The 24,820-nt window shown below is 37.6% G+C and overlaps 1 protein-coding gene across 6 annotated transcripts in view; it reads left to right on the forward strand.

Annotated features, from left to right (window-relative positions):
• Positions 1-24,820, forward strand: part of LOC132199477 (transcription factor Sox-13-like) — a 199,879-nt gene that overhangs the window by 129,322 nt on the left and 45,737 nt on the right. For 5 of the 6 annotated variants that reach the window (XM_059624214.1, XM_059624218.1, XM_059624219.1 and 2 more), the window contains one exon: positions 19,597-19,711. In XM_059624214.1, the coding sequence (XP_059480197.1) occupies positions 19,605-19,711 (107 nt within the window). In that variant the 5' untranslated portion in view covers positions 19,597-19,604. Of the gene's footprint in view, positions 1-19,306; positions 19,712-24,820 lie in introns of those variants that run through there. The other variant, XM_059624217.1, reaches the window with a different exon arrangement.

A 24,820-nucleotide genomic window follows, 5' to 3' on the forward strand; every position in this document is an offset into this window, starting at 1 on the left:
CCATTATGTTGAACCACCACGTTAAGCCGGGAGATGCCTTTCTCTCTTTTCCACACAGCAGCGGCCCCCGGCGAATAATTGCGTTCTGCGCTAATGCGCAGGGGGCGTTCGCTCGTGCACTCGCTAATTACCATCTGATAATTATTGCGACCGAGCAGGAGCAGAGGGTGAAGTGCAAGTATTGGCAGTTGGAGATAGATATAGAGAACGCATTTTATGGTATGAATTTTTTCAACTTAGGAAAATTTAATTACGAAATTATTGAAAAAATAACTAATTAAAATTTTTATAATTTGATTATTATTTGAATTGTAATTTGCACTAAGAACAGAAACTCTAATATACAGTTACATAAAATTCACATGTTTCGATGCAACTTCATTAAAAAAAAAAACTGATAAAAAAGTATTTTTGTATTTTTTAAATATAATGAGACTCTAATATTAAAATCAATTTTATTTTGTTAATAATAAATTTTAATAATAAAATATATTTTAGAAACAAATTTCTTTTAATGAAAAATGAAAAATAAAGAAGGAATTAAAATAAAATTAAAAAAAAGTTGCTTTTACTCCTTTCAAAAATTTTACGTTTCATAAGTTTTACAATTTGCAGTATGGTTTTATAGATATATTGATAAATAATTTACATTACTGAAAAATGTTAATATATTCAATGATTTCATCGCTCTAGACTTATTAAAGTTTTTTGTCTTGTATCTAGAATACATTTTTCTTTATTTTATGCATTTTTCATATACAGTATTTCATCATTTAACCTACGCTATATAATAGCAGTTCGATAGAGAAGGAAAAGGGCACATAATAGCGCGTGCAAAAAGGGCTATGACACGAGAGAGGCACGATAGTGGCTCTGTGTCAACGCCGGGTGATTAATGAGGAATCTATTGCCTGCCGAGAAAGAGCACCCAAAAAGCAAGAGATAAAACGCAGACAGGCACGCAAGAACAAGCGCGTTTCACAGAATAAAAGGTGACACAGCAGCAATGCCTAGCTGGATATTCTTCTCATTCCTTTCAGCGGCACAAAACGCCTTCCCTTGCGTGTCACACAGGACGGTCGTAATAAAAATGAAAAATCCCCACAAAAACCCATCATCAGATTTTTTTTCTCTCTTTTCACTCTTTCAGCAGCAGCCGCTTTTCTGCGGAAAATCTTCTTTCTCCTCCTTTCTCTATTTGTGGCGCATCATCAATAACCAGTTGTGAGACAAGAAATCTCGCGCCGCGTTTGTTCCTCCCATCAATCCCGGCTGGTTTTTGCTTGTTTTCCGAGCTTTTTATATTCCCAGCCGATCGACAATTTGTTTCACATATCGTGGGAATTGATTAGACAAATTTTTTATTTCCAGATAAATCTCAATATATATCGTGTAACGGGAAACGGCAGATGTTGCACCTTCCCATTTCTCACAAAGTTGAATTTTTCAAAATAAATTCCAGCTGGAAATCATGACGTCTGGAAATCTCCATCGAATGACAAGGAGCACTTCTTGCTTTATCCTTGCTTGAGCGAGAGACGCTAAGCCTCTGACCAGACAGCATTTATTGTGGAAAAATGCTTTTCCATAGACTGCTATAAACGTCTCATCTTTCCAAAAGCCGTCCCTAAAGTGCATCTACCGGCAAAAATGTATGTGCTGTCAATAAATAATTCCCACCAGACAGCCTGTTGATGCGTCTCGGACAGAGAAAAATAAATCGCTGCTTCTCTTGTTGACTGCCCCTCTGCAGAAAACATTCATGAATAATTTATAAATATCTGTATCGGTTGATAGTGGCGCAAAAAAATTGCTGAAAGCTCGCCAGAAAATTAGCGGTGAACATTTAACGAGGGCAGCCGGAAGTGGTGAAATCCAATTTGTTTCGCGATTGTTGTTTTTTTTCCAACCGAGGAAAATTTAAATTTCAAGCCAATTTGAGTCGAGTAACGAGAGAGTCTATTTCGGTGCACGCGCGGCAATTAAAACTTAATTGAACAAAACACGGACGTGAACAATTGACAATGACATGTGTCATTGTGATTCTGCGTCTATTTTTTCCTCGCCCGCCAGTTGAGTGATGCGCGTTGTTCCCCTACATTTTCACACTGGCCACTTTTGGCCCGCAGCGTAATTAGCTGCAGACTCAATGGACGCTGAAAAAAATCGCAACTCATTCATTCATCATGTGACTGGCTGGCAAAATTAGTTTTCTTTCTTATGCCTCACGATACAATGCCAAGTTTGATTTTTTTGTCTGGGAAAAAAAAATTTCGAATAACAAAATAAAAATTCAAAAAAAGATGACTTTAGTTACTGATTTGGAGTGGTTTTTGTTTGTGGTAAATTACCAGGCACGCACTTAAATTTTAGTTTTTGTGACCGTTTGGAAAAAGGATGTGCATTATTACCCAAGTGACACGTTTGTTAGAATTTTTTTTATTTATTCATTGCAGCCAGCGAGACCACATGTTGTGCATGCGAAGGAATTTCACTCTTTTTATGAACGGGGCTCGTTTAATGCTTGATTTCTCGCTCGGAGGGTGCTTCTTCGGACGAGTTGGCTGCTCGTTTCTAGCCAATTACCCCTGCCTAGTTACGCAGAGAGCATTGTTTCCTTCCCTTTTTCTTTGCGTGTGCGCGTCTCACTGCATTGTCAGTCAAATCGAAATGAGATGTCACTTCTAACACCCTGGCAGGACAACGACTCGAAGAGGAAGCAGGGGAAGTGAAAAATAAGCCCATCTACAATTAACAATTTGAATTTAATTAATAAAATAAATTCAAGTGAACTAAAAAAAATGGCGAAGAAATTGAAACAGGGGTTAATTTTGGTGTTTTGAGCTCATGCAATTATCAAATTAATTATTAATTATTTGGAAGGAATATAAGATTAAATAACAACTAATTAATTTGATTTCTTTTTTGTGAGACCTTGAACGAAACATTGGTTTTACATAATTGAACATTTTAATTCGTTTCGCCATATGAGATTTTGCACACGTTGGTTCTATTTTTCACTGCCCCAATAAAGTGTCACACGGATAAAGTGAGCTGCCTGAATTTTTTTCTCTCACCGACTTGGCCACAACCCTTGCACATGCTCATCTATTTTATTAAAGATCACAAATAGAAGAAGCTCGTCGGCTGTCTCCGGCGGCTCCGGCCATACATTATAATGCGTGCTGATGCTTTTAGACAATTGATGACGCGGCGTATTGTTTTTTCTTGGCGCTCCAACCGACACTCACACACACAGTGTCACCCTAGCCACTTCTGCCGCTGATGAGAAATAACGCCGCGCGCCCGCAGATATAAATATGAGAGAGAAAGAAAAAGACTAAAGAGAAAGAGGCGACCGACCGACCCAGAGTTAAAGGAGTGTGATTTGGAACGCGGGTATAAAAAGCGTGCTGGCTAATTTTGTATTGTGCCACCAAGAATAACAGAGTTAAGTGCCCCCGATCATTTTTTACAGCACAGTGACTTATTGCTGGGAATCCATTTTTTATTCCTCGATGATTATTTGGTAAATTTTCATTTCCTAATTGATCAAGAAAGTTGGTTCATAACACGAATTAACTTAATTGGGTTTGCTTGTTATTATGATATTTTATTGCAATTAAGGATAATAGACATCTAATTGTAGATTATTAATAAATTCAACACTTTAATATTTTCAAACACATTTTTTATGTTTTTAATTGATTAAATTTAACTGTTAAAATGTTAATAAATATATTTAAATTGTATTTTTATCTTTAAGTTCATTTGATAATATTATAATAAATTTTTTGTTATGCTGCAATGCATCAAAGTATATTTTGTTTGAAGTAAATAAAAGAAAGCTAATTTCTTAATAAATTTACTGGGCTCTTTTTAAGAAAATAAATAAAATTATTCAATAAACTTTCTTCATTGCACTGGCATGATTTGAAACTCTTACACAGTAACAGTAGTAAGATTAAAAAATTTTCAGATAATATTGCGACTAATTGGTTTGAACAATTGAATATCCAATTATTAATCAAAAAACATAATGAAAATGACAATATGAGCTATTTTTGAGTAGCGCAGTTGCCACCCAAATGTGCGGCGCGTATATTTATAAAACACATTGTGAAGTGCGGTAGCACATGAGCTCGAAGAAAGCCCGCCGAGTCAGCGAAGCGCAGATAGATATTCGTTGCGCCGCCGCCCGTGAAACAGGACACCGCGTTATGGAGGTGTCTGCCGTGTTAAATAATATATTCATTATAACTGCCGCTGGTGCCGCCGTGAATAAGTGCTTTGGAGAGAAGAGGTGTGTGTTGTTCTGTCAACGGCACTCGCTGTCACACCTAGACAGAGAGGGAAGGAAAGAATAGAAATAAAGATAGATGGGTCCAAAATAAAATTGGGTTATTTAATTTTGTTGTGCAGCGATATTTACGAGAAAACGATAAGAAAATGCTAAAACGGATGTTTCAGCTCTAATTTGATTGATAATTTTTGACCTCTTATGTGGAAACATCCGGAGTAAATACTGATTTCTATTTCGTACGTTCCAATTTTTATTTTATTTTATGTCAAAGTGGTTACATTTGTTTGCAGCTCAAAACTTATACAGAGTTATCAAAACCGCAATATCCGTGCGCATGAATTTGATTCTCTCATAGGAAATAAAGTAAAGGATGCTGAACAGATAAAAATGCGAAAATCTCTGTGGTTAATTTTTCCCACCAACGAACACAACGGAAGACCGATAATGGGGGAAGTCCCTTGAGAAACAATGAATGAACTTGCTCTCTTTCTTTTTAATTTTAATTGGTAGGCCATTAAAAAGATCACGCGGTCGGTTGCCCGTGAGATGAAGGAGAATGGAAGCTGCCTCTGACACGGCACAATAAAACACTAAGACAAAAGAGAGAGAGAAGAAGAATTCCGGTGTCACTTTGTGTAGACACCCGAGGAATTCCTTCACAAATTGCGGCTCCGAGGAAAAAAGCGGCGTGCCTTGCATCACTTACAACTCTAAACACTTGTGACCCGACAGAGCGTTTTTTCACAAAGATTCATTCATTCAACGTTGCGAGCGAAAACAATGCTTTATTTCATTCATCAAACATTAAAACAATGACTTGGCTTCTCGACCGGCCACACGCTTTGTTTCTCAAGAGGTTGAATTTCTAGTCTTTGAATACAGATGTTCTTAAATTAGACTCGGTTTCAAAGTTTATGTAAAAATTTTGCAGATTTGTGTTCAAATTTAAAAAAATGTCAAAAGAACGGAGAAATTGGAAAATGAGTAGTACAATGAGTAACTTTGTAATGCCGCTTTAATATATATAATTTATCGTTCTTTTACACAACTTAATGCTGGAGAATTGGATTTTTTAATCAATTTTTCATCAAAAACTGTTAAAAATTAATGTCATCTTAAATTAAAAAATAAATTAAATTTTATTAAATATAAATTTTATTAAAAAAATATTCTTTAATTAATTTAATATAAAATAACATTTATTAATGTACATTTTTGTGGAAAAAGTAACTATGAAATAAATTTTTGCCCCAAATCCCTCCTCTTTTTCACTTGCCGTTGATTCTCAAAGGCTGAAGGCCAAGCAGGAGCAGTCTAAAAAAAAAAGTGAAGACAAGTTGAGGCTGAGGAAACAAAACGAAATGAAGAGGCAAAGAAGTGAGCCGTAAGGACGTGAAGAACAATAGGTTTTGGCATGCGATCAACTGACTGCCGCTGCCTGCCAGAGAAAATAAATAACACACTTTCAATCTTTTATGTATACGCCTTCTCTCTTTCTCTCTCTGGTGGGCAAAATAAAATAAATAAAAGTCGGAGCGAGAGAAAGAAACCCCGCCACGGCAGAGAATAAGAAAACAATCCTCATTCTCCATTTCACTGGGGCTCTCTCTGATTTCGATGAACTCCGTTTATGAGATGGGCAGTAAAAGAGGAGAAACAAACATCGCTCTTCTCAGGTGCTCGTGCTCGCCGGGTTGCATACACACCCCGGGCGAAACGACCCAAGATGTTCTTCTTTCCTCCCTCTTTGTCAAGACATAAATAACAATCAGAAAGATCCCGCAGCGGCCTTTATGTCTTTTTTATGTACTTGTTAGTGGTGCCGCAGACAATTTTAGTCGTCGGTGTTTCTTGCGCGCGCTCTTCATCATTCGCGGCAATCAAAAGTGCGCGGGCCACACAAGTCGCGAGCAGAGAAAACAGCGAAACGGAAATGGGGTGACACCATCAGACTTCTAGCTCCATTCTTCAAATAATCCCGCGAGAAGCTCCTCCAAGTGAGCAATGAGTCGGAATAAACGGCGACAGGACAGAGGGAAGATTGTTCTCCTTCGTTCAGACCGCGATGATAATGAGGGGAGATAAAAAGCTCTGGGAATTCCTGTTCAATAATAGAAATGGGGTTCCATTGTTTGCTTTTGTTTTATGCGGAAGAGAATGAGCAACTTAATCAGCTTTGATCGTTCGTCAAATCGTTTAGAAGTTCATAATCCAAGCGTGAGATAAAATTACATTAAGAAAAAAAAATGAAATTAGTATAATTACTTTGGAAACTATTTTAAATAAATTACTCAAATAGGTTTTTATTAAAATTAAAGACATGGTCTGAAACACAACATGATAGGCCTTATTTATAGTTATTAAGTTCCAAATAAGGCTTTTCATTTCTTTTTTAAATGAAAATAAAATTATCTGGATTTTTTTCATCACAAATATGAGGCAAATGGATACGATTTAAATTTAATTTTTTTCTAGTGTTTTTCCCGCCTCAACTTCCACCATTTGATAATTTTTAAATAGGAAAATGGGAAAAGGCAAATTTAACAAACATTTTTTTTTTAAATGCAGATACTTTGGAGGGGATTTTAAGCAAATAATTAGAATTTCTGCTCACCTCGACCGTAATAAATGTCCAAGATTAGCACGGTATGAAGCGACCGACGATCAGGGGATGTGCGCGTTGCCCACGCACGCGGTTAAATTTAATAAAGCCACTCTTCATTCGACATCTTTCTTTCCGTCGCCGTTGTGCTGCTGCTTACGTGTTTCTGGTAAAGCCGGTGCTTCTTCTTATACTCCCACAATTTCCGGCTGTTTCGGCCGACTTCTCTTGATTTTGATCGCGGGCCAACTCCAAGCTCGCACGACAATGCGGCACGTTCATGCATTTTGCGGCTCAAAAGCCGCGCGGCCTGCTTATTAGAATGGATAAAAAAATTCATGGTGACGGGCCGAGGCGACCGTTCTATTTTTCAATGAGCGCAGGGGAGTCGTCAGATGTATGAATGGGCCGCAAATCTCGCCGGTCTGCACTTTGGGAGATGCGCCGAGAAAAGACAATAATGAGAGCCTGTGGCACGTTATTTATTTTAGCGACTCAATGTGCAGACGAGCGAGGAAAATGCTAATTGAATCGCCTCGAAATAGAAACAAACGCAGACTGTGAGAACGAGGCACTGTTTCGAAATAATACACGCTTTGTTGCGGGATCTTGCTTCACTCCAGAGCTTTAGTTGGCACCAAATCATATCAGGCACACCAATTGAAAAGTAAATTAATTTTTTGCCATTATTTCAGCTGCGTTGTAATTTTTTTCCAAAAGTAAAGACATTAAAGATAAATTTAATTGTTCTCTTAATTCGGTCTTTGTATAAAAATAAAATATGACGTAAAAAATGGTCTTGAATTAAAAAGATGTCCGCAAAAGTACAACTGCAAAATCTGACAAGGCGAGGTGTAACATTTGCAAAAAACAATTGCCAAAATAAAATGAAAAGAGATTTAGAAAAAAGATCAAAATTCCTTCTTGTAACCAATACAATTAACTTTGAGAAAATTGTAATTTTAGGAGGTTGAATTTCATTAAAATTAAAAATAATATACAAGATTTTATTAATAGCTTTCGTCACTTTATAGAGTACACGTTTCTGTCTTGATTTAAATTTCGAAGAGGTGTGTGCGCGTGAAGTGAACATACATTAGAAAGATGACACCCAGAGAGCGGAGAGCTGCTACTTTTCTCAAATAAAAAGAGGTGTATAACTCATATAACTAATAGTTACGACTTCCGCCGCCCTTCTGGTCCGACGCGCGTATAATATTATTTATAAAGAGCCGCGCTCTCACTGTTTTCTGAATGGGACGTGACAGCGTGTTTCTCCGTGGCCGTGCACCCGCGCGTGTGTCTTTTTCGTTTTTATGCCGGCCTGCTGCATTTTACTGTTTCGCTCCCTCCGAGCGCCTTTGAGATGAATCAAACAGATGCGGTGACATCTCCAATCAAAACATCTGATTCAAACAAATCAAAGAAAGATTCTTCCCGTCGGCGTTGCTATTTTCGATTCGGATACAACTCCATTAGCCGCCTGGTGTCTCTTGTCTATTTCGGTGCGCCCAATTAAGAGATTGAAATTGTCACTCGAACGGTTTTTTGCGGATTATAATAAATAATAACAAATTGATTCTTAAAATCGTGAGTACCGTTGTAAATCAACGCTCCATATTTTCTATTTTCATTCTGGCTCTGAATGCATCAGGCTCCACCAATAACTTAGGAAATTATGACAACTCGAATTAAAATATTTGTGGTCTAATGTTGGCAGATCAAAAGGAGTATTTTCGCTTTGAATGTGAAGAAATAAAGCGGTGGTGGAGCCAGCTGGATCGAGATATTTATACGTGTAAGAGAAAAAGATCAGTGCTTTCGGTTCGTCATTTCTCACCTATCTGGTGTTTACGATTATAGCCGCACCGGGCTGCTCGTCTTTGAAGCGCCAAATGCACTTGCCGCGCCTTGCTTTTTGTGTCCAAACTGCTGATATTATATTTATCCAGCAGGCGCGCTCTTTGAAAATGCACCACGCGCTAAAATTGCCATTTTATTTCTTTCTCCGGGCCGATGATTTATGTTTGTGTCGGTCGCGGCACGGAAGCTGCCCGGGAAAAAGAAGGTGCTGCTCTGACGTAATTTTCAGCCAACCACACTACACTAGATTGCTTTTCTCTTCAATAAAAAAGTGCCCATAAAAAATTTAAAAAGGTGAGCGAGAGAGAGAGATAGAAAAGCAATCTTGGCCGGCCTGATGCACACACTAACCGCGGTACCCACACATAATCTATTGAATGGAATAGCCGCGCCGCCAAATACAAACGTCGATATTCTCTGGAGAAAAGAAAATAGGCTCTTTCCTCTCTCCGAACTCTGCCAACTTTTTACCGGGAAAGTCTCTCCGGCCATTCATCTTCATCTAATGTCTTGCCTCGACCGGGCTTAATGAGAATGGGCTCGGCCCTTTTTGCTGCCTTCTCGACGAAATTGAAACCTCTCACCTGCAGGCGCACCGGGATAATAGGCAACCTGCCTGGTGCGTCTGCTCGGCGGGCTAGGATACCTTTGGACTGCTTGGGGGCGATTCTCACGGCAGAGTAAATTTTTAGAAAAGAAAAAAGTTCGGGACCAAAGCAAAAAAAAGTGATGAAAAGCAGAAAAAAATCCTTCAAAATATCCATTAAATCTTGAGTCCCAGTTTTTGGCAACTCCAGGTTGAGTGGATTTCGCGCATTAGTAAAAAAATACGTACAAATGGGTAAAATTAAATTTTCCTTATTCTAATTCAACTTCACCTTCAACGGATGGCAAAAATTAGAAATCTTCTACGAGATCTTTATCGATTTGAATTCATTCGTGCCTTTTAGAATTAAGAAAGTTATTTAAAAAAAAGGATCTATCAAACTATTCCTGGCTTTCACTCAGGAACTTTTAATGGTTTATTATATTGACCTATTCCAAAGATTATTTCTGTACAGATGTTCATCTATACGGAATAAATATTATCTGAATCTAATGTAATTATCGCAATCTTTGACCAAAAATAATTTCTTGAATAAGCATTTATTTTATAGGTGAACCAGGATTTCAATCGGGATTTTAGAATATTCCAACCCCTTTAAGAGTTTAAATAAGATTTTTTTATATATTAAAAATTTCAAATTTTTAGAACTCTTTTTTCCCAAACTCATTCACTATATTCAGTAAATTTTGCATTCAAATTCAGTTTGCAACGAAAATATCATTTTTCTTTTGCAAATAGGAGCCTTGGCAAAAAAGCTGATATGGTCTCAGCTGCCACAAGATAATGGTCGCTCCGGTGAAAGACGTTTCGTTTCGCTTTGCATCAAGTCGATTTGCGCTGTCGCGGTGACGAGACGACGACGTTGCTGCTTTGAATGGCCGGAGAAAGAGTGCAAAAAGACGTGTGTCGCGCTGGATAAGCTTTATCAGCGCAGGGGCAAAGTTTAAGCCTGCACGTCGTGTTTCCATTATAGGCGAGCGAAGGCATTATGCTCTGCGCTGCCACAATTCAGCCAAGAGAGAAAGAGCCGCCGCCGCCGCCGCCTCGGATGGATGCTGTCTCTGCCACTCGGCTTTACTTGAAGAATGATTAATGGCTTAGGACATTAACACTAGCTATTGACAAACACCGCTCAGCAGCATTGTTATTGGCTAGTCGCGGTTCAGCAAACTCGGCTGTGTGTTTTTCCGCAGCTTCCACTTTTCTCTCTCTCGGCTGACGTCCGACAGGCCGGACCCACAGCGTTCACAGTTTCAATGGAAAGCCTTTCAGCCTCGAAAGCTTTTTGAAAGTAAAAAATTCTTCCCCCAAAACTGATTTATCTCAAAATCTTTAATTATCCCCGGCTGAATAGCACAAAAGATGCACGCCCCAAAAGTGAATGAAGCCCCGAAATTGAGGGACGTACGGTGATTTATTTATAAAACAGTTTAGTCTGGAGAAGGTTGGACGAAAAAAGGAATACTAAATATATAAATTTCCGAAACTGGCCAGTCCGAGGGGCCCGAAAGTCCTACGACGATGATATATGGATGCAAATAAATAATAATAATGAATGTAAAAGCAGTGCTCTGCGGTATAGGTAGCAAAGCGCGCAGTCAGCAGCAAAAAAGCTACATACAAAGTATTCGATTTTCAAAAGGGGTGGAGGAACAAGACCGAAGGAAGATATTGAGGGGAGATGATTCCTCCGAAGAAGAGGGATGCTGGTTATTCCTCGCTGGACCAGTATAGATCTGAATGCTAAACAGGATTTTTTATCAATGCACAATGGACACAAAGAAACTGTGTTGGCATATGAAGTACAAAAAGATTTGGACTGGCTCTTTCCGATTAAAAGCACAGGGAGAGGCAAGAAGATGAGCTAGGTGGACAGCATACCCGCTTCTCTCCTCCTCGCCGCTGATGGAGAGATTTCGTCGGCTTTAAACGCGTCTCCGGTGGCTTTTAAAAAGATTTAAATTAATCGATTCGAACATTAAAACGTGCATGGTGTAATTTGACGACGAGACTTGAATGCGTTTCTCGCATTGTGTGCGCCGCTCTGTGTGTTTAATTTACGTCCGGCTCCTTTCTCATTGTCAGCTTGAGGTATAAAGCGATGGGAGAATTTTATGAGGAGTTTTATTACAATTATAAATTACTCCGGTGCAACGTTCGTTTGAGTGGATTTGTGACGCCAACTGACAAACTGAAATAATTTTATTCAAGAATTAGACTCGGTCTGCAACGTTAAAATGATAAAACTGAAAATTCTCTAAGAAAATATATTCACTAAATTTAATCCAGTATAATTTCTTGAAATAATCATAAAATTTTTTTTTACTAGTAATTCTTATTCTAAATCTGGAATTTTAATTAATCAAGTTTATCCGCTGAAGTAAATGTCCTGCTGATTTTTAATTTTATCATGTAGTTTCATTTTCCAGTCCAAATTGTTTACGATTGACTCTCTCTTTTTTAATTTTTTGCCCATAAAAATCCCTTCTCGCACTTTGCACGCAAGCGATCTCGTGGCTGCTGGATAAAAAAAAATGCGCACCCCCCATCGCTTGCTTTATGCGGCGATGAGGCCGAGCGAAATATCGCGGTGAGATGAGAGCGAGGCTATATAGAATAACTCTTGAGCAATAATATGCTAGATGAGAATACATACACCGTGTACGTATATGCGAGGATCCAGCCAGCACTTGACTTGCACAATGAAAAAACCGCCCAGCGTGGAGATTTTTGCTCAAATCTCATCCGACTGTGAAGTATAATATATTCCGATCCATCCAATTGAGCCGCGAACCCTCTCTCGCCAATAACGAATTCATTACCGATCCGCCTCATCAAGTCAAAAGAAGAGATGCGCTGCTCTTGTTGTGTTGAAAATTTTCCGTTCTTGAAATGATCATTATCAAGTAATATTGAAAAGCAAGAATAAAATACTTAATAATAAATTATAAAGCTTGAAAGGAGAGAGCACTTTTCGTTTACTGGATATTTTTAGAATATTATTAATTATTGTTTTTGTTAATTTTGAACTTTAAAGTTTCCAAGTAAGTTTACTTTGCAAAACAGTTCAGATTTCTATTAATTAAATAGTTTGCCGTAAGAATAATTTAATTTAATTTTAAATCTGTCTAATTGTAAGAATTATTTTCCTCAAACTTTAGCTAGTTCAAATTTTGATAATTTCTTTTGGATGTGTTTTTCGGATAATTATTGTTGATTGTTCCCCCTCTGAACCTCTCCCAAAATCCCACGCGTGTGGCCTCTTGTTGAAACCACTCATTTACACAATACGGTTTTTTTTACTCTCGGGGTCGATCAATTCTCAGATTTCGACGAATCGCTGCACAACATAATCGAAAGAATCAGAAGGCGGTTTGAGAGTGAGAGAAAGAGTAGAATGGGCGGGAGCAGCGGGCTCTCTCGTTAGCTTTTTCTATTAATAAAGCCTCTCACTACAAGGCATAATTTCTGCGTCATTCCACGCTTGCTTTTTGAAATACTTCCAAAAGATTTTCATATATTTTTATATTTGAATAGCCTCCGCCACCGCCACTGACTTTTAAAACATCTCATCCCAATTATTATTGGCACGCACAAGGACCAGAGCACAACAGCGGCGATGGTCATCACCTTAGACACCACTTCCAATTTAATGAAATCACTGTCAATTTACAACAAATGTCAATCATAAAAACATACAAGAAAAAAACGAGTGTGGAATTTTATGTACATTTATAATATTTAAATTTGAAAAGATTGCCTTGTCTTGATCAAGGAAAGAATCGGAATGGAATAAAAAATGGAAAATGCTTTTTTCAAATTTATGAAATAATTTTACCATAAAGAAATTTTTATTGAACTCTCTATTCGCTAATTTTTTTAGAGAAATTACGCAGGAGCAAATTTCCCATAGATAAAGTTTTTTTTTTGCGAAAGAGGTAATTTAATATTTCATTTTAATTATCATTTTGTGTAACCTGATCGCCACATCCTTCGCAATCAGAAGAATGGCAATGTTTAGAAAATTGTGGTGCACGCACAAATAACAAAAACTCGCCCGAGACCAAAAAACCCCACACACAAGAATGCAATTTCAGTTTGTATAATAAGCCCGCATCGAGCAACAATCGAAACACAAAAAACGCACACAAGCATTTCCTCCTTCTTTAAATGCGCTCCTCTCGCAGCAGAGAAAGAGTTGAGAAAGCGAGTGAGTGTATTTCGGTCTGCGGTGGCCCGTTTCATGAATGAAGCCGGCCCATTGTCGCGCGGCCGCCGAGCACCCCAGCATGCAAATTCCGCTCATTATACGCGGCTCATTACTCGACAATAATAATCGCATTCTCGACTCGCCGCCCATATTACAATGCTAATTAATTCATTATTGTCCTTGGCGATACTTTTTTTCGTTGCTCTATGCGCGCGGTGTCGGATTTGATAATTTAGGACGGCGGCCTGCAGCTTTTCGTGAATGAACTCTCCTACTCTACCACTTTTTATAGTCTTCCGGTTACATACCAAAGCTGGGCCGAATATACATAAAAAGTTGTTTCACTTTTTCTGCTGTAAAATGTATGAATGGAGAAAGAAGAGGTGAATCTTGGCGCGGCTGTTTTCTCATCATCATCGGCCAACGGGGCACACGCGCGTTTTAAGTAAAAAAAAAATCATCTCTATGGTTTCTCTCCGCAACATGACAGAATTAGCCGCTTTGGTCCCACTTTTTTAAGGATTCTATTCATAAACGCCTCTCTGCCGCTGCTCTTTTTACTCGTTGGGATTTCTTGCATTTAGCTCTCGCGCGAGCAAGCAGGAAAAAAGTATTTTCTGGCTTCGAGAACATATTTATATAACTTTTTTGCGGCCGTTTTCAAATCTCTTGCTCGTCATCGGCTATCGCATTTTCTTCATCTTAATGGCCCGCGTGTGTGACGTGCCGCGAACCAGATTCATTCAAATGGGCGCAAGGAGTGTGACTCAATTTGCGGACAAAAAGTGGCCACAAAATATTTTATCTAAATTTAAAACTGCTACAACGCCAAATACCATTATTTCCACTTTACTCCTATACAATGTTAGAATATGAGATAAATTAAATTAACTTTTCTTTATTGGCTTTTATTGTGATATACTATCTGAATCTACAGCAACATTCAAACAATAAGATAAGCAACAATTTCAATTTTAAGAGTTGAAAATATAATTTAATTACATAATAATTTTTCACAAATTATATTCAATTTTATTTTATATTTTTCAGTCTGCAATGTGTCAATGCATCTAATTTTTGATAATGTACAATTTTGATTTTCATATTCTAACAGATCATGTAACAACTTATATTATTTAATACAATTTAAACGACAGAGAAGAAAATTGTGGGGTTAATTTTAATTTATTTTAACAGAATAACTCCAGTGGAATGATGCAGATATTAAAATTATATAGATTTTGCTTTAAAAATTCTTCTAGAGTCATATTTATCCTCTTTAAATTAAAAAATCAATGAAATAGAAAATAAATAAAATTATTTTAATTATTTATGAATAAAAATGATAAAATATAAATTTAATTTAAAACTGCCTTGTCATTCTTTCAGCAAACATTTGCTTTTGAATAAAAACAATTTTTCTGCAACGAGGAAAAGCCCGATCGCTTCATTTCCATAAAATTACAAATTGTGTAATTTATTTTTTTAGCATCTAACATAAAATGACATTAACTTATATTAGTATTAGGTTCATTATTGATTGAATGTTATTATTATTATTCAATCAGTCCACTGGCATGAGTGAAAACCATATTTTATTTAAAAAAAAAAAAATTGCAGATAATTGCTCCAGATAAAAAGTCGTTCGTTAGCGGCGCGTGCCGAAAGAATAATAACATCCGCGAGTCACGTGTTTCCGCAACTCTTGACTTTTTCCCATTATTTTTTCCCACATTCAGCACACACACACACACACACACACACACACACACACACACACACAAGTATCCATCCACTTCTGATGCAGCTCGCGGCGCATCACAATGGGGCAACTTTTTATGCACGCCGAGATTCGTTCCTCCCCTCGCCAAGCCAAGAGGGAAACAAAGAGAGCAAGAAAAAAAATCGCACAGCCTCCGAAAGTGAAATGAGCAAAAGCCGTATTCACCGAGACTCATTATTTCATAATCTATGCGGAAACTGAATCCAAAGTTTGGCAACTTTGGTTTGATTAGCAGAGATACCAGTTTGGGAGTTTCTCTCGAAAGCTAAGCAACCAACGAACCTTAAGCAAAGGGGGTTTTGACGGCGACATCCGTAAGAAAATTAAGGAAATTAACTCAAAACTTTCTGCTTGAGATGGAGCACGCTCAGCACTACCAAACATAAAGAGCCAAGTTTAATGTTATTTCATTAAATATTTATCGCGAGACAAGTCATGCAGCATGGCAGAGACACACAAGAAAGGCGGCGGTTGCGAAAAGCTTTCAGATTCACGCTTTATGTATTATTAAAGGTGGTAGGTGCGAATTCCGGCAGGCTCTCGCACACACTTTCACACCCCTGCACACGCACCGCGCCAGCAGGGTGTGATGTAACGCAATTAAGATTAAATTACCATTAAGCAGCAGCAGCAGCAGGCGATGGCGAAAATGCGATTTATACAGCCGTTAAATTGCAGCTCGCCTCTTTTCGGCGCGAAATTTCGTGATGAAATTAATTAACTGTGTCCATGTGAGCGTTTAAGCAGTCCTCCACACTCTTCTTCATTGAAAAAAATAACGTCGCATTTTAATGAGACACCCACCGAGACGCGAAAAAATGAGAGAGTGACGACGAAAGACTGCGCCGTCCCCCCGAATAAAATTTAAAAGTTACAAAAGAGAGCGTGTGTTTATTTGTGCGTATTTTTTGCATTTAAAATATATATCCAGTTTAAAAGGAGAAGCTTCAGAAGCCGTTTGGCCTCTCTGCGCGTTTTTGATGCTTTCTCTCATTGTAAGGCGAGCGCACTTTGAAACTATGCAACGAGACGGAAACTTTTTTGATACTCGTACGGCTTTTTTGCGATTTTTAATTGTGACAAAAAGCGCGATACATATACACAAATAAAAATGCGAGCGGCCATGCGTCTCAATTTGCGGAGTCTCGTCATTATCATGGAACTGCTCTCTTTTTATCTGACGCGCATAAAAATGCTCTTGCAGAAAAGTGTTGTTTTTTTTTATTTTAATAACCGGCGTTTTGAACTTTTGATGGTTGAAGATCAGCGCGGTGATGAGAGATGCGCACGTGTGTACTTTGCAATTAAGTCGCGCTTGAAAAAGAAACGCGTACGATTCGAAACACACGGCTCGAGCTGCACACACAAGGGTGCTAAAGTTGATGCTTTATTAAATTTGTCCTGCTATGCCGCCGGAATGACTTCAACCCTTTTAAACTGTGATGCTCGCAGAGACCCCGTGTATGCGAATCTTCTGCCAAAGGGCGACGCGAAACACAATTATGACAAACGGTCAAGCATTTGGAGCGAAATAATTCCTGTAAGTGTTCACACTCGGAGTAATTTTTATTTCGAAAGGGTTTGCACGTCAAATGCAAAACTGAATGAGAACTATAAACCAAAATAAGAAATTTTCTCCTTGATATTTATTGTAATATTTTATGGTTTAATTGTAAACAGCAAATAAATCAATTAAATAAGAGAAATATTTATAGTGGAATATGGAAAAATAATAAGAGAGAAATTAATTTAGGTTTTAATTTAGGAAATAATAATAGTAGAATAGATACTGTTTAGTTTAACTGTTGTTTTTACTTCAATAAACTTAAACATTAACATGTTTTGATCAATAAATTTTAATAAATTAAATAATTTAAAAAAATATATATAAAAGTAAAGAAAAAGGCTTTTCAATTTATACTTATTTTATGGATTCAATTCAATTCCATCTTTATTTCTTTTACGACGAAGATGGTTTTATGATGGCTTAATTAATCAAACCCAGCATAATGTAGTGATTTATTATTTCAAAAAATTTGAATATTATGCGAAGAAATGCAGATTTTCAAGAACAAATGCTTATTTGAAAAGAAAAAAGATTAATTTCATAATTTTTAATCAAATTTCTCTCCCAAAATTCAGATTTTTTTAATAACTTTACTTTTTCTATTTAACAAATAATATCATTTAATAATAAAGAATAAAAGAAAATACATTATGAAAAATGCAGAACTTCTTTTAATGAAAATAATGACTTTCAATTAAACGCCTTTCATTGCCAATTCTCACATTTGCCCAAAGTCATGATGCATCTCTTTCTCTCTTTAGACACGCTGGAACAGCTGATATGCCTTGGCGTTCCCATAAATATGAAGAATAATTAAAAGACGTAGCAGGTCATAGCAATTAAGTTGTACAGTTAACGCACAAACGTACACAGCCCAACTAACTTCTCATTTATCTCTCTCGTCATCCGCGGCAGAGCAGAGGAATCGCGAGAGAGATGCGCGCTGCATTAATTAAAATTGAAATTGCACACACAAAAATTAAATATAAATACATAAAGTGAGTTAGTATGTTTTCATATATATTAATTCTCCTGATGCAGCATTCTTCATGCATCCATGGCCTGTGAGTATAAATTTAATTGCTGTGGCTTGGCGGCGTGTAATATTTTAAAATTAATTGTATGACCGAGGCAGCTCGAATGTTGTATAAATATGCATACCTGCGATGCATAAAGAGAGCTTTGCACGTGAAAAATTCTTTTAATTTTGCTGGCCACCGTGCAATGGGAGCTGCAGGTAAACGCATTTTTAATTCCTGCCAATGGCATTATTTTTTTTATATATATATAAATAAATAGTGTATGTACGTATGGAGCAGCAGGTGATGCAGATTCACATTACAAAGTGACTGCTCTGCTTATATTAATATGCGTCGAGAAAAGACATAAATTTAGGTGCACGGTGATCTGGAAGTCTTGATATTATTTTATTGACAAGCAAACTGGCTGGAAAATCAATAAAATGAGAGTCAAGCACCTGTGAGATGTTGATCATGGAGGGAATTCTGAAAATAATTACAACCATAAATTTTGTATTTATTCTGCTTTCTGCGGACGTTTATAGTATTATTTTTCCTTTAAAAATGCATTTATTTTATTCAGTGCAATAATTAGTGGACAGGATTAAAATCAAATATATTAGTTTTTAAATTAAAATTTGTTTTTCGTGTAGATTGGCTTTCTGATATGATTTTTAATTCCATAACAATTTAAATGACACATAAATTTCCGAATGTACACGAAGTAATTGAAGCTAATAACAATAACTCTGACCCATCTGACCAATTTGAATTTGATCAAGAATATCAAGATTAATTCATCAAAGAAACAGAAATATTTGAAATTATTAAATAATTAAATAATTCATGAAGAACACACTTATTCCAAGAAAAACAAATAAATTAAATATATAAGAAGATCAATAATAATAATAATAATAATAATAAAATCCCAATAATTACATTGTAAACATTTTTTTACATTTAATATTTTATTGAACAAAAATAAATTTACCAAGTAAAATATATAAAAATAACATTTTTTTTAAACTAATATTTAATTATTTTATTGCAAACTTTTGACAATGTACCTCTAAATCCATGGGAAATTATGGATGCATGCACAGCGTGCGTCAGCGGCAGTAATGCACGTTATGTGTATGGAGCGAGCGAGCGAGAGAATAAAATATACCCCTGGCAAGTAGTTTTCCACCCGCGCAGAGCGCGCGCGGTGCTAAACACAGTGGAGCGAGCTTAACCATTGGCTGTTGTCTCTTTTCTTCTCCACGGCACCCTTTGGTACTCCCCACTCTGTTTTAAAGATCGGCCCTGCCCACCAGTGTGCATGCAAGAAGAAGAGAGTAACACACACACACACAGCATCCATCTGGTCCAGCGGAGAGAGAAGACGCGCGCGCTGCCAGTCTCTCGCACTCGAAAATAATTCCCATCGCAGTAGCAGCACCAGCCGCACCGCACTCTCTCAGCCAGATTGCGCCGCTCCGGACCATGATCCGACCGCTGTGCTAAACACACTCACACTCTCTCCTCAAAACCGATTGTTTTTCCCAAAACTCTCTGTGCTGAAATCATTCGAAACATCGAACTTCTGCAATTTCCACCTGACATTAATCTTGGTGACTTGTGTGCTGCTTTGCAACAGGGGCTAGTATGCAAGGTGCTTCCCTAGTGAGCAGAACCGGCGGCGACATCACCCCTGCCTTCAACCACCACGACATTCTCTCGGCCAACACCTTCGCCCAGCTCAAGAAACAGCAGTGAGTACAATATTTATTTTTTGAATCAATTTTTTTCTCTGTCTCTTTCTCTCTCTAATTAATTCCGTGCTGCCGTCGAGTGGAGGGAGGTGCCGTTTGCGAAGGCTGTACCTGAGACTGCTCAGGTGCAAACGCACGCAGGTGACCGAGCTCAGGTGGGCGGTTGTTTTAACTTCGGGTCGCGTCATTTGCATCGCAGAACACACCTTTCGTGTGCGCGCGAGCCGCCGACTTGTTCTCACCTGCGAAAAGCGATAATATGAATAATTGATTAATTTCGACATTCAATTTTTTTAAATCTGCTCACAGGTTTTCTCTATTACAGGGCAAAGGGTAAATGAAACAAGAAGAATTTATAAATAAATATAATCTGATCTAGTAAAAGCTGCTCTTATAAAATAGTATAATTAATATATTGATCAATCTTGGATTTTTGTAAAATTAATATTTTTAATTACTTTTAAAAAAAATCTGTTTTCTATTAGCCTGATTAAAATTTCTGGAAATTTTTATAGCAAACAGTTGTCAAAATTTGCAACCTCCTTGTCAACTCAATTTATCTGATGATTGAGATTAATTAATTAATAAACTGTAAAAATTTCTGTTAGTAATATTTTCCTAAATAGATTTAATTTTAAAATGTAATCAAATTTCCTGTTTCAATTTTCCCGCGGCGCAAAAGTATTCAAGTTTCATCACTGTGGCTTGTGATAAAACTTGACACAACGAGAGGCAATAACAACAGAAGTCAATTTATTTATTCTCTGCTTTTATATTCCAATCCTCCTGCTGCTCTCAACACAAGTCGATTCAATTACTTGTAAGCAAATTTGGTTTGTATTTGCATGCATGACAAATATGCATTCTGCATTGTTTGCCCGTTTTATTGATTCAGATGAGCCACAAAAGGAATTTTATATCACCGTGGGGGCGCAGTAGCTCTCTCTTTTTCGCAAGGGGTTGCCGCGGTTGAGAGAATCGAATGGGGTGAGAGCGCGCAGATCTCTCGCGGGATCCAGAGACAAGTGCACACGCCCGCGATATATATAACAAGTTTTTTTCTGCCGAGGAGACAATGCTGTCGTATTATCGTCTGTGCATGTGCGCCAAATATGATAAATACAGGCGAAATAATAATGACGACGATGCACTACTCTGTGATGAGAGACGCGGGAGCTGCAGTAATGAAGGCCCATGTGCGCCGCGGCGGCCGCCTCCTCGCGCGCGCGATGAGAAAATATATCGCATACTCGAGACAGAAATAATAATGAAGCCGACTGAAATTACATTCTTGGCTCATTCTTGTCTGCGTTCCCTCCACTTGTTATTGTATTTTCGCGCTCTCCAAATCCAGCGACGCGTGCACTACTGCTGATTCTGCTGGAAATTTGCACCACGTGGAGAGCCCCCTTGAGAATGTTGCAAAAAATTTGTCAACCTAAAATGATACATCATGATTTGAAAACATTCAATTCTTGGTTTTGATTATTGGAAAATTTTTAGTAAAAAATTCAATCAGAGAAAAGGTGTAAAGTAAATTAATGCCAGAACTTGACATCAATTTTTTTTTGCCAGTTTCTCTGGTAAAATATATTCCAAATTCAAAAATAATTCAAAAGGCGAAAATAATGAGCTACGTAATTATGGAATTTCAAAAGTGTTTTTAATTATAATTAAAATGGACGTATCTAAAAATTAGCTTATCGAAGCACCTAAAATGTATGCTTATTATATTTCTAATCAACTCACAATTAAAACTCTTAATTTTCTTCTGACCGCAAGATAATGTACTAATCTTGAAATTTATCACTATAAAACTATAAAAACTTTCATCAGCAGGCGTGTGTGTTGATTGTGATTTTAATTGAGGAGATAAAAGTACCGGAAGTTGAAAAAAAGCAATGACGATAAAGACAATACAAGATTTTGGACCGACTCGACTCTGTTGTATAATCCACCATAATAAAGCTAATCGCAGCAACCGCAACCAACTTGCACTTTTCCTCAAACTTTATAATAATTTTATCCTTTAGAGATTTGGAAAAATTCCGGCGAGTTGAAACGTTCATAAATCAAAAACGGATGCCCCTTTTTGACTTGATAATCAAGGTAATTGCCGGCTGCGGTAGTAATTATGACATCTCGCAACCCCTTTTCTATAACGGTGATTATGAGACGCGGAGACAGGGGTTGCTTCAGTGCATTGTCCGCTCCTCCCCAACATAATAGCGATTGTTGAGAGAAGTGAAGAACGAGCAGGGTCAGCTCTGGTTCGAGGGTCAACTGCACCCCGGCTTCTTTTATTTGCCATAATTATGCAGCGACCTTTATTTACCAACCACTTTTCAATTAAGCCAGTCCGAAAGATTTGAACGCGCATTGTGCGTCGCTTATCGGTTGGAATAGTTTAATCATTCGTAATGCGCGACGAGATCAAAAGATGCTGGGAACGAACTGGTCCATACAGATCTCTTTTTCAAAACATTCGAGAGAAATTCGACTCTCAACAGATGGGCCTGAAACAATGTGGTCCTCGCTCAAATGTGTCGCAACTCTCCATTTGGCCTGCAATTTTTAACAATTCTCCCCCCACACCATGTATTTTTCTTTCCTGTGTGTTTTCGAGACGAAAAATAATGCATCACTGGAGAGTAAGTCTCTTCTTCTTCTCTCCTCCTATATATTTTTTCACATCTGGGTTGCGGTTTGTGTGCAGCAGTGGCTGCTGCGTCAAGCTCCCCTAACTAATTCTTGACCCCTGCCTGCGAGCAGAAGAACAAACCCTCGAGGGGGTAGTAAAAGACAATGCAACAGTTTAGCTTGCAGCTCTGAATTGTTTATGACTTCTCGTCTGCCGGCACCGCTGCAGACTTTTTATACGTGCAGCAAACGAATAATCTTCAAAAGGAAATTGAGATTATGAGATGAAGCAGACACAACTGACGGAGTTCCCAAATTTTATCCTTAAATCCGCAGTTGTGTTTTAACTGTCGACAATATTTTACCAAAGCAAACGGATGGAAACAGGGGTTCTAAAAACATGTCCATTTCCTTTTTTAGGAAATTTAATACTGTGAATATTTTCTTTTGTCTCCAATATATTAAAATTTTCTCTTTTTAAAAGGATGATCAACTATAAAGTATAAAAGGCACAACATTTTTCTTAGAATAAATAAAAAATCTCATATACATAGCGGTTAACTTTAAAACTCATTTTTTTTTATAATTTTTTTCTACACTTCCAAGCTTTGCCACCCAATGTGTTAAATCTTGACTTTTAAACGCCTTAAATGAAATTAATGAAAGCCCGCTTGTCCTCGGAGCACACAGCATAATTATCCGACACGCCGAGTTTTCCCAGAACTTTGTTGCAACATTCATTAATTATTCCACGGAGCATCAAAATAATGCAACTTTGACACGTAAAATGCACTAAAAAGAAAAGCCAATTAAAATGATGAATGGAATCAAAGTGTCCTCTAATGATTTCGTCAGGAAAATCTCACAAGCGCAGCAGAGAGAGAGGGAGATTCTGTACACAGATGATCCAACAGGAAGCAGAAAGAATCACAGAGCTGCTCGCTGACTCCGAAACACTCATTTGGGCGACAATGGAGTAGAAACAAAAGCACATCTGCCGTTTTATGTGGGCGACATTTTTTGTATTGCAGACGCATCGCGGCGGCTTTTTGTCGAAGGGCTGCTGGCGCCTCTCGTCACTTTACATCCTGTTAATATATCCATTGTCTTATAAGCCGGCGGCCACATGCGACAGATCTTTTCCCTCTCTCTGACTTATGTATTTATTTACTTTTTGCCACTCAATGAAATTTCGCACAGCAGCCGTTTTTTTTCCCTACTGCTGACTGAAAAATTGGAGAGGAAACGATTTTGCTGTGTGTTGTGTAATGAGCAGCGCGGCAGCACCGGCAGCATCAAGGTAATGAGCCGTGTGCCAAGTTTTCACCTCGCCCCGCTATTCACGCAGCCCCCGCCGCCCACGGCCCCATTCACACCCGGCCAGCATTCATGGCGAGTAGTTGCGAATAAAAATAGCCGTGCATTTTCGCCAGTAAAGCACTCACCTGTCGTCCCCCCCACCCTCCGCCAAATTTGATGTTTCCGCGAAATTTAAATTCAAGTTCTAAGTATGTTCATCCTGAAATAGAATTAAATTTGTTATTTTAAAGTCAAGGTTGTGAGAAAAAGAGTCTTGACTAGCGAAATTGAAACAATTTCATCAAGAGAAATCATGATCCTTTAATGTAAGGTCAATGATTTTGTTTTTTTAAGTTTATAATTTTCTCTAGCAACAGAAATTTTTGAGATAATTTAGATTTGTAATTGAATTCTTTTCTCAAAACTGTTTTCTGATTTAAAATTCATTTAAAATTTCTCTGCTTGCAAATTATGGAAGTTGCAAATTAATACAAATCCAATAACTGCAAGAATGAAGAACTGAAACAAGTTCTAAGTGGACACAACTTCTATGACATACACGAATACTTACTGTGCAGTTTTGACTAGTGAAATATCTCGCGCTAATCTTATTGTTTTTTTCCCTTTGCCCTAAGCAAGGGGTTTTTTTCTCTAAATTTTAATTTTAGACCTGACATGTTCTAAAGACTACTTTTAATATTCTTGTCTAACAGAACAACAATAAAATTGAATTGAATTGAATTATTAATATTAATTCTTCATGCGAACCTAGTTTTATAACAGCAAATGTCTTATCGTCATAGTTTTGTAGTATTATAGACAAAGCAAGAAATAAAATTGATAATAAAATAAGATTGTATTTTAAATATTTTGCATTATACAATCATATTAATTAAAACAACAAAATGTGATATTTTCAAGCATTTTTGCTGTGTTTTTCGACCGATTGGCAAAACGAAAAACCTTTCTCTTCTTTTCTCCCATCCAAAGCCCCTTCTCGCGAATATCATAATTGTCGGAGTAGCTCATCCTCAGCGAATTCGCCGCTGTGCTTTCTGAGTGCGACCGAGAGACAGCAAAGTCAGCAGGGCCGAATGAATTCATTATTATTGCCTGATGCAGCCTAATTAACTGCTCACAAAACTCAAAAGTCGGCGGTGGCCCTCGAAC

The sequence above is a fragment of the Neocloeon triangulifer genome, unplaced genomic scaffold, assembly GCF_031216515.1.
Source record: "Neocloeon triangulifer isolate White Clay Creek 2 clone unplaced genomic scaffold, ASM3121651v1 ptg000014l, whole genome shotgun sequence".
NCBI classification, from domain to species: domain Eukaryota; kingdom Metazoa; phylum Arthropoda; class Insecta; order Ephemeroptera; family Baetidae; genus Neocloeon; species Neocloeon triangulifer.